The following is an 11,016-nucleotide window of genomic DNA, read 5'->3' on the forward strand; positions in this document are numbered from 1 at the left end:
GTGGGCGAGCCGGCGGCAAAATCGGCTCGGGGGCGGTTGGGCACCCAGCCGTCGCCCCCAGGCAGCGATTTTGGCCCATTATTCGGCCCACTTTCGTCAAAAAATGTTCCGATATCGGCGCGAATCGGGCCATATTCAGCGGAGTTCGGCGTGGGTCGGCGTGAATTCTCCATAAATAACTTTTTGCCTCCATAGTTCATCACAGAAAATCAATAGAAATCAAATAGTTCAACAAATAAAAACTCATATTTCATCACACGTCGTTCCCGGCATCGGCCTTGAGCCTTCATAGGTGCTCCACCTGATCGTGTTGCAGTTGTTGATGCACCTGTGGGTCTCGGATCTCGCAGTTGTTGATGCACTTGTGGGCCTCGTATCTCCTGATGCATATTGAGGTAGGCAGTCCAGGTTGCTGGTAGCTGGTGATCAACTTGGCAAGAGGACCCTGCCTGTAATATGGTTATGTGTCAAACACTGCTCTTCCTGCTCGCTCTCAATGATCACGTTGTACAAGGTGACACACAACAAGTCATGATCTCCCACATTTGCTCTTTCGACCAGGTCTGAGCAGGGTACCGGACAACAACAAATCGAGATTGGAGCACGCCAAATGCCCGCTCGACATCCTTCCTGCAAGCCTCCTGAACCTTCGCAAAGAAGGAGTTCTTGCCTCCTGGCACATGGTTTGAGATAGTCTTCACAAATGTCGACCATCTCGGATAGATGCCATCAGCTAGGTAGTACCCCTTGTTGTAGTGCCGCCCATAAACCTAGAAGTTCATCGGAGGAGAATGACCTTGAACAAGCTTGGCAAAGACAAGGGAGCACTGCAGGACGTTGATGTCATTGTGAGTTCCTGGCATCCCAAACAAAGAGTGTCAAATACAGAGGTCATGTGTGGCCACTGCCTCAAGTACCACACTGCAACCGCCTTTGGCGTCTTTGTACAACCCCTGCCAAGAAAATGGATAGTTCTTCCATTTCTAATGCATGCATTCGATGCTTCCAAGCATCCCAGGAAATCCTCTTGCTGCATTCTATGCTAGGATCCGAGCAGTGTCTTCAGCATTGGGTGATCGCAAGTATTGCGGTCCAAACACTGCCACCATTGCCCTGCAAAACTTGTAGAAATACTAAATGGTCATGGACTCGGCCATGCACCCATAGTCGTCGAGTGAATCACCGGGAACTCCGTATGCAAGCATCCTTATAGCCATCGTGCACTTTTAGATTGAGGTGAATCCAAGTGTGCCGGTGCAATCCTTCTTGCACTTGAAGTAGTTGTCAAACTCCCGGATGGAATTCACAATCCTGAGGAAAAGCTTCCGGCTCATCCGATAACGGCGCATAAATATTTTCTCGCCGTGCAATGGAGCGTCGGCGAAGTAGTCGGAGTAGAGCATGCAGTAGCCTTCCAGACGATGCTGGTTCTTTGCTTTCACCCGCCCCGGCGCCGAACCACCTCGCCGCAGCTTTTCATTGCTCGCGAGCAGTCCGGCGAGGGCGGCGAGCACCATGAGATGATCCTGCTCCTGGACGTCGGCTTCGGCTTCCTCCTCCAGCAACGCCGCGAGCGCCTCCTCGTCGTCCAAGTCCAACGTTGGGCCGGCCAGACAAATCGCCGAACACCTTGCGGGCGTGGTCGGCGTATGCCCGCCGGTGTACAGCCCCTGCGCGGCCGGAACGGCGGAAAAATCGCCCGGACGGCGGTGAAGAGGCTGCCTCGGTGAAACCTCTCTCTCCTTTTCCGACGGGAAATTGCCTATCTAGCTGTGGTGGGTGGTGGGCGGCGCCGGGATCGAAAGGGTGGCGGCCGAGCGCGGCTGGGGGGGGAGGGGGTCGGAGGCGAATCTGGACGGTTGGCTTGACTTTTCGCCTGATGGTGTGGCCCCAGGTGTGCTTTTCCCTTGCGTGGGAGCCCCCGAGCGCCCACCAGTGCGCCGGGTTCGGCCTGCGATTGCCGGGCCCAAAAACGGGCCGAGCCGGCGGAATTTGACGTCTTGGGGGCGCGACTGGAGCGTTTTTTCGGGGCGCGCGCGAAAAAAGTCGCCCGGGGGCCTATTGGGGCGCGGCTTGAAATGCTCTTACTCAGCTTCGTTCATGCATCATCGATGACCTAGTACGAGCCTCTCCGTGTAGATGATCGTTCGAATACCATTGGCCGCTATGTTGTTTTCACAGTTTCCTCTTGTAGCTATACGAGTTTGTTGAATGTAAATCTGTAAGTAATTACTCGTTCCAAAAAGTAGGGTTATCCAATTTCGAGCGGCGGAAACTCTAGCCAAAGTTGATGATCCAATTTCCCTCTTCTGTACGAATGTGAATCGTTCTATACGTCAAGCTGTCTTCATATTGGTGAACATGGCTAACGATTATCGACGAAATTGCTGCCACATCGTTGGCATTTAGCCTTCCTTGATTTGTACCTCATGGCGCAGCTCACAAAAGCCATCAGATTGAGGCAGCCCAGTCCGGCCATCATCCAGAAGAAGCGATCCAAGTGCCCCTCGTTGAGGTCGTCGGGGATCCACCCCGGCGCGCCGCCGGTCGCCGTCGCCCACTGCACGGCCGTCAGCAGGAGCGAGCTCAGGTACTCCCCGGCTGCTATCGAGAGGAGCCCGAGCGCCGTGCATACTGTCTTCATCGCGGGCGGCGCCTGGCTGTAGAAGAAGCTGAACTGCCCGACGGTGGTGAGCACCTGGCCCACGCCCTCCAGCGCGTACTGTGGCACCTGCCACAACACGCTGGTCCCATTCGGCGCCCGCGGAGACGCCTTTGCCGCGCGGAGGCGTGCCGTCTCGAGAAACGCCGCGGCGCCCATGCTGAGCACCGGCATGGCGAGGCCGGCGCCAATCCTCTGCAGCCCCGAGATGCCGTTCTCCCTCCCGGTGAGCCGCCTGGCCACCGGCACGAACACCCGGTCGTAGAGCGGGATCAGGACGACGATGGTGAGCACGTTGAAGGTGGACATGGACGCGGACGGGATGCGCGCCGAGCCGACGGTGGTGTCCATCGCCATGCCCTGCTCCACGAAAGTTGACGGGACCTGTGCCGCCACGGCGTAGAAGAACACGATGGTGGCCAAGAGCGGCAGCATCCTCACGAGGATCTTGAGCTCCTCCACCTGCGTCACGGCACAGAGCCTCCATGGACCGCGCAACGCCGGCAAGTCTGCCTCCTCCACCTCCTTGTTCGACGGCGCGACAATGGCTGCCTTGTCAAAGAATCTGATCAAGTAAGCAGCGGATTTGATCGTGTCAAGAATCTGATAAAGCAAACAACACGAGCAAATCTCAGAGTCATCACTGAACTAACTGAAGATCGGTAGTGTGCTCTATCCTCTCAAATCCCTTCATCACAGGATTGTCCTCTGGCAGCTCGTAGAGGAGAGAGCTATCGGACGGCAACTGGACGTTGAAGTTTCTGACGGCGGCAACGACGACCTGGCACACTCCGGTGAGTGGGCTGCCACGGGTTGGCTGAAACCTGTACTTGTGCGATGTCGCAACCAGGCAGGAGAGCCCGCCGGCGAGGACCGCTGCCAGGATCGTCGGGCCCAGTGCCCAGCCGTAGTGGTCCTGAACCCACACGATGCCGGTGCTTGCTATCGTCGACCCGCAGTACATGGTGAACACGTACCAGTTGAAGAAGGGGCCTTTCGCCCTGCGCTCCAGCGGGTCGCCGTCGTCGAACTGGTCGGCGCCAAAGGACATCAGGCATGGCCGGAGACCGCCTACTCCGACTGCGATAATGTAAAGGCCCAGAAAGAGGATGAACTCCTGAACCGACACCACGTTCGATATGCCGTTCTTGACGAGCAACGGCAGGTACGCCGAGAGAGCTGTCAGGATCATCCCCTGCAAGCAAAAGAAAAAGAACAACATTTCGATCAAACTTCAAACAACAAAAATCCATGAGGCTGAACTCGCTGGCATTGTTCTTTGGTATGGTATAATGCACTAATACAAAATGCATCAGAGAAATCTTTCGTGTGGTTACCAGTCCTAAAATCAACGAAGCGCGATACTAATCTTTTCTAAGGGAAATAGATTCTTCAATCAATATACTAATAAAAGAATATAAATCAAAGTAGCCCTTAATCTGAATATCTCAATTGGCGTCTCAAGTTGCAGAGGAGTCGCTGCAGACAGATGATTATTGTACAGTCTAGGGTTGTTGGTGAGATCGACGTACCACCGCGAAGGTGGAGAAGGAGATGACCCTGGTGCGGTACCTTCCCCAGTAGGAGTCGGCCAAGATAGCGCCGGCCAGTGGGATGACGGAGCTTGTTGCCTGCCAGGTGGAGACACTTCTTGCAGCCGCAACATTGCCCATGCCCAGGAAGACGGTGAGGTACGTGATGAGGTTGCACGTGATCCCATTGATCGATAGGTTGTAGCAGAATTCAATAGCTGCACATCCCCATCAATAAGTGAAAATGAATGGAAAATATACTGCACGCATATTGCTCTTCCGCGCAACCGTGCATGCGGTTGGATTGTGGGAACCAGCATGGATGAGAAGAACGACGGTGGTTGTATGCAAGGAGGCAGAGCATATGTGTTCTGATCTGGATCACGGCTAGGGTTGCTGAAGTCTTCAATATAGCGGTTATGAAGGGAGACCTGGTTTGGAACAAACATGCCTGCCCAAATAGAGTTAAGGGACATGATCGATCCATCCATGATTTCCTTATTCCCATCAAGCAGGTTATTCATAAACAATTTTTCATGGGAATCGGGCAGTTGACCTGTTTGGACAAGCCGGGTGGCTTTACTTTTAGAAGAATTCAACGAAGCCTCTTTTTTAAATCCAGAAAGCAAGTTTAATGTGGAGCGCCTTGGTTATCCACAAGGCCACAAGGCCACAAGGCCAGGAGAGAGAAAAATACACAAGATTTCAGCCATGGACAGACAACTCTCACCATTGATAGGCTGTAGGAGTGATTTGGGTAAAAAAGATCTCAACAGTAGAGGCATGAAAGATTACCGAGAAGTGTGCGGCAAGCGCGCCATCCACCCGTGCGCTGCTTCAGCGCCGGGTTGCCGTCCAAGTCGAGAGACCCGTCGGTGGTGTACGCCTCTGCCGCTCCCTGCGACAGAAATCCCTGCAGCAGTGAAACACCCAGTGATCAAACACCTCTATCCAGCCAAAAGAGATAAAGAAACTGGATCGCAGAGAGGATCCTCGTGACCGTGGAGGCAGAGGCGAGACCTCGGCGGGAGGGTGGTCGAGCAGGGCTACTGCTTGCTCTCGCTGCTCGCTGCCGGAGGCCATGGCCGGTACGGTGGCTGAAGACTCCTCTGCTCTAATGGCTGGCCTGCCCGACGTCTTAAGAAGCTGAGCTCCCGCTGGTAGCATGTTCTGACCATTTTGTGCGTGTGCGTGTGATTATAGGCGAGAGCGAGACCAAGAGAGGATCTGAAAGCTGGACAGGGCAACCAGAGACCGCTGCGGTTCGCGTCAAATCGCCACTACCAAACAGTACTCTTGTCGGCTCATCGCGTGTTAAACGTGGCCCCGCAGCTAAGTACTACTACTAGTACTGCCCATAGCTCTACTGGTGCGATGCGAAAGGTTGAGGACCAGCTACAGACGAGGTGAAAGCACAAGCTACAGAGATTGAAGTGCCTCCTTCCACATCGTGTGGCGTTGCTGCTGAGCTAGTTCCGCTTGTGACACCAACCCGTGCCTGCCGATGGATGCATGGATCACCTAATACTAATCTCTAAACCGTACGATCCTTCCTTCAAGATTTGTGTTTTTTTAGAAGAAGACCCTAGGAGCGTCCGGCTTTAACTGAATAAAGCCCACAACAGGCAGCGTACACGAGCATAAAGTCTTACAACGCATCAAACACCCTCAAAAGGTCGAGCTAGGCGAGGGGAGCAAGTTTTGGATTACAAGCCGTAGCCGGCACAAACAGAGCACGCAGGCTCGCGGAAATGAAGCCAAAAGGTGCCACACATCCCTACCGGGGCGGCGCAGGAGCTCTTGCCAAAGCGTAGACCTGACGAAGACGAGTAAGAGTGAGCTGCAAGAGATCAGCGTCTTGGCGCCTTTCCAACGGAGCCCACTGCTTCAAGAAGATGACACATTTGAAGATCATGTCAGCAGGATGGGAGGGGAAGGATCCCTCGATAGTAAGCTTGTTCCTAATATTCCAAACTGCCCAGAGTAAACGCCCCCATACAACACCACATGACACGTCGAGCGGTGCCACTAACTGATGACAGGAGAGCGCACAACTCAGAACTGGACCTGGGATCCCAGTCCCGGCCTGCGGCCTCGCGGACCGCACTCCACGTGAACCGGGCTAGGTGGCAATGGAAAAAAACATGGTTAGCTGTCTTTGGCTCCCCGCAGACCGCACAAGCCCCGCTGGACGGACCATTGCGTTTGGCTATGTTGACGGACGTGGGAAGTTTGTCACGGCACAGCTGCCACAAAAAGACTTTAATCTTGAGGGGCAACCTAGCTTTCCATAGCTCGGAAGCCACCTGTTGGTGGGTGTCGGTGTCAAAACCGGCGGATCTCGGGTAGGGGTCCCAAGCTGTGCGTCTTAGGATCGATGGTAACATGAACACGGGATTTTACCCAGCTTCAGGCTCTCTTGATGAGATAATACCCTACATGCTGCTTGATTGACTTTAATGAGTATAGGGGTTACAAGAGTTGATCTACCCCGAGATCATATGTTGTGGTCTAAACCCTAGAGGTATGATGAGCAATGTCATAATCATCTATCGACTAGCCTGGCCTCGGTTTATATAATGTACCAGAGGCCTAGGATAACAAGAGTCCTAGCCGAATACGCCGGTGGGGAGGAGTCCTTGTCTTGATCACCAAGTCTTGTGGAATCTTCCATGTATGCGGCAACTGTCCGAACTGGCCCATGAGTATACGACCATGGGGGTCCTTGGCCCAATCCAACTGATTGGGAGACGACGTGGTGAGTACCCCCTGGTCCAGGACACCGTCAGTAGCCCCCTGAAGCGGTCTTCAAGTTGGGGACGCTCCTCGATTCTTCCGAACTGTTCTTCATCTTCGGCCGTCGGTCTTGAAAACTGGTTCAACAAATCTTCTCATCTTCGATCTTGAGGATCGCCGAAGTAAATCCGAAGAGTTTACACGTCGGGTATCCGAGGAGCCCCTTTAAGTTATCGGCCTTTATTAATGCCTGGTTATTTTTTACGCCACTCCTCGGGTTTGAAGTTGCTCCCGGGCGGCAGTGTCCTCTTGCATCCGAGCTCCAACGCCGGACTGTATTCGAGGTATCTTTTGCAGTCAAACACCAACGCCGGACTGCTTCCGAGCTCCAACGCCAGAATGTATCCGAGCTCCAACGCCGGACTGTGTCCAAGCTCCAATGCCGGACTGTATCCGAGGTGTCATAGATCACCTTGATTCAAAAAAGTTGAAGGAGTTTAGCCGAGCTTAATGCCAGAAATGCCCTCTATGGAGCCAGCCACTGGTGCCCAAACTTTATGCCGGACTGCTTTCGAGGTGGTGCACCATCCCTGACTGCGGGTTGATTTTTTGATTGGTGCAATTTATTCTCTACCAAGATATATAGCCAGTAGCCCTCAAGGTGTGTGTGTCGGTCTAAAACCCGAGATACACCTGAAGGAAAACATGAAACCGCTGATCCTAGTAGCCCCTGAGACTCAGGTCGATGCGCGAAATCGGCCTGAGGATCAACTCCAAGCTCGGCAGCATACATAGGAATAGAAACACGGTGTAATATATTAGAGATAATAGTGATCGGCGAACGGGCCCTTGAGAGAGAGTCTTGAGAAGTTGCCGTAATATACCAGCTTGATGCCAGAAAGGTCCATATGGTACCTATTGTTGTCCGAAGACGCGTTTGCGCATAGTTTGGTCAAGCCAAACACTGAGCACTTTGAATTTTGTGCATTGAATAGGCAATGCAGTAGCCCCCGAGACACTGTTCGAGTGGCAACACCAGATCAGGGGAGCGATGTGCCCCTTTAATATTTGTAAATAATAAGCCCGAAGCCCAGTAGTCCCCGAGCCTTAATGCGGGCATGGGTGGCCGAATTAAGGATCGATATCCATAGTATAATCACAAATTATGTGTAATGACTCTATGTATCCAAGTACTTTACATTATTAATGCTCGGATCCACATTGTACAAAACTTTGTTGACCGACCATCGGCTTCCACCACTTCGGCCAGTAGCTGAGGAGTGTTTTCCTACTTTATGAAGATGTTATAGGGGCAAAGATTTATGGAAAACAAGGCAATCCGGTCATACGGTTTTATAAACAAAGGTACATGGAGAGATATGTTATATTACGTAATGTAAGAAACATCTTCCAAGGAAAATAGTCCCGCTATCGGTTCCTTTCTTTGGGTTTCCATGCTTATCATGATCATGAAACCTCACCTCCGGTCAATGTGGGAGGAAAATGTTGAGGATTTAGTTCGGGGAAAGTTCTCGAACTCTATGTTATTAATGAACCAAAATTTTCACTTCCGTCGTTTCCGACCAATGTGATCCTTTAAGATTGTTAGCTTTCGGCTTCACCCAGTCTGAGGTACTTACTCGGATGACCCGGTAGTAACAATCATAGAGGTGCTCCCTTTACCACCTAGCCAAACAATCGGAAACATATGGGTAAGCACAGGAGCCAGGCAACCCAGGTGGGCCAAAATCTTAAGTCAAATTGATGCATATTTATGGCTTTATAACAATGATTACGGAAGGCGGCACTTGTATATTAAATACAAATGCCGATGATATGTTTATTTTGACTCTGTTGCGACCGTTTATCAGTTGAAAGTGGCCCATCGTCGGCTTCTACCCCTTTGTAGATACTACGCAGGGTGTTTCCGCAATAACAAGACAACCCTTAGCCGACGTTTCAGTGCCCGAAGGCGGTTGTGTTAGCGGGAACGAGGCAATCAGATATGCGGGCTTTATAACTTTTACTTAGTCATAGGAGCTCTAAATTGGGGAAGCTAGCTACGAGCCCCCGGTTAGTGTTCGACTACAGCTGAGGTCAAGACATAAACACACAAATAGTCTAAAGTGCCATAAGCTTTGGAAAACCAAAAAACGTCAGTGAAAACTTGACGTCCGAACAAGATCAAGTGTTCGGTGCCAATCCAAAAATTGGAAAAAAAATTGTGCTTCTGTCATGCTTTAACATGACGCATCCTATCTCAAGACATCACGCGGGTCAGCCCTTTGCAACGACCAAGAAGGAAACACATTTACTATAAAACTGCTCATATCAATTTTAAGAGCCCCTAAGTGACTTGGGTAAAAGAATTTTATGTATGATGATTGTATGTACCGAAGTACTTATTGTTGGAAATATGCCCTAGAGGCAATAATAAAATGGTTATTATTGTATTTCCTTGTTCATGATAATTGTCTATTGTTCATGCTATAATTGTATTAACTGGAAACCATAATACATGTGTGAATACATAGACCACAACATGTCCCTAGTGAGCCTCTAGTTGACTAGCTCGTTGATCAATAGATGGTCATGGTTTCCTGACCATGGACATTGGATGTCATTGATAACGGGATCACATCATTAGGAGAATGACGTGATGGACAAGACCCAATCCTAAGCATAGCACAAGATCGTGTAGTTCGTTTGCTAAAGCTTTTCTAATGTCAAGTATCATTTCCTTAGACCATGAGATTGTGTAACTCCCTGATACCGTAGGAGTGCTTTGGGTGTACCAAACGTCACAATGTAACTGGGTGACTATAAAGGTGCACTACAGGTATCTCCGAAACTGTCTGTTGGGTTGGCACGAATCGAGACTGGGATTTGTCACTCCGTATGACGGAGAGGTATCTCTGGGCCCACTCGGTAATGCATCATCATAATGAGCTCAACGTGACCAAGTGGTTGGTCACGGGATCATGCATTACTAACGAGTAAAGTGACTTGTCGGTAACGAGATTGAACGAGGTATTGGGATACCGATGATCGAATCTCGGGCAAGTAACGTACCGATTGACAAAGGGAATTGCATACGGGATTGCTTGAATCCTTGACATCGTGGTTCATCCGATGAGATCATCGTGGAACATGTGGGAGCCAACATGGGTATCCAGATCCCGCTGTTGGTTATTGGCCGGAGAGGTGTCTCGGTCATGTCTGCATGATTCCCGAACCCGTAGGGTCTACACACTTAAGGTTCGATGACGCTAGGGTTATAAAGGAAGTTTGTATGTGGTTACCGAATGTTGTTCGGAGTCCTATATGAGATCCCGGACATCACGAGGAGTTTCGGAATGGTCCGTAGGTAAAGATTTATATATGGGAAGTCCAGTTTCAGTCACCGGAATAGTTTCGGGGGTTATCGGTATTATACCGGGACCACAGAAAGGTGTCCGGGGTCCACCGGGTGGGGCCACCTGCCCCGGGGGACTTAATGGGCTGAATATGGGAGGGAACCAGCCCCTAGTGGGCTGGTGCGCCCCTCCCCAAGGACCCAAGGCGCCTAGGGTTACAAACCCTAGGGGAGGGGGGCGCCTCCACCTTGCTTGGGGGGCAAGTCTCCCCCTCCTGGCCGTCGTCCCTCCCCTCTAGATGGGATCTGGAGGGGGCTGGCCCCCTCTCCCCTTCCCCTATGTATAGTGGGGTTTTGGGGGCTGCCCAACACATGAGTTTTCCTCTCTCCTGGCGCAGCCCTACCCCTCTCCCTCCTCGACTCTCGCAGTGCTTGGCGAAGCCTTGCTGGAGTGCCACACTCCTCCATCACCACCACGCCATTGTGCTGCTGCTGGACGGAGTCTTACTCAACCTCTCCCTCTCTCCTTGCTGGATCAAGGCACGGGAGACGTCACCGGGCTGCACGTGTGTTGAACGCGGAGGCACCATTCTTCGGTGCTTAGATCAGATTCGGCCATGATCTGAATCGCTTTGTGAACGACTCCACCGACCGTGTTCTTGTAACGCTTCCGCATCACGATCTTCAAGGGTATGAAGATGCACTCCCCTCTCTCTCGTTGCTAGTATCTC

At 51.7% G+C, this 11,016-nt stretch overlaps 1 protein-coding gene across 1 annotated transcript; it reads right to left on the reverse strand.

The window, feature by feature from the left end:
* Positions 1–2,212: 2,212 nt before the first annotated feature.
* Positions 2,213–5,372, reverse strand: LOC119341105 (protein NRT1/ PTR FAMILY 8.3-like). The gene is made up of 5 exons (XM_037612994.1): positions 5,215–5,372; positions 4,990–5,107; positions 4,195–4,412; positions 3,316–3,857; positions 2,213–3,227 (listed from the first exon to the last, which is right to left on the reverse strand). The coding sequence occupies exons 1-5, from the start codon at positions 5,359–5,361 to the stop codon at positions 2,366–2,368; spliced, it is 1,887 nt and encodes a 628-aa protein (XP_037468891.1). The 5' UTR covers positions 5,362–5,372; the 3' UTR covers positions 2,213–2,365.
* Between the last annotated feature and the right edge of the window lie 5,644 nt (positions 5,373–11,016).

Source organism: Triticum dicoccoides, chromosome 7B, assembly GCF_002162155.2.
Source record: "Triticum dicoccoides isolate Atlit2015 ecotype Zavitan chromosome 7B, WEW_v2.0, whole genome shotgun sequence".
Classification (NCBI taxonomy): Eukaryota; Viridiplantae; Streptophyta; class Magnoliopsida; order Poales; family Poaceae; genus Triticum; species Triticum dicoccoides.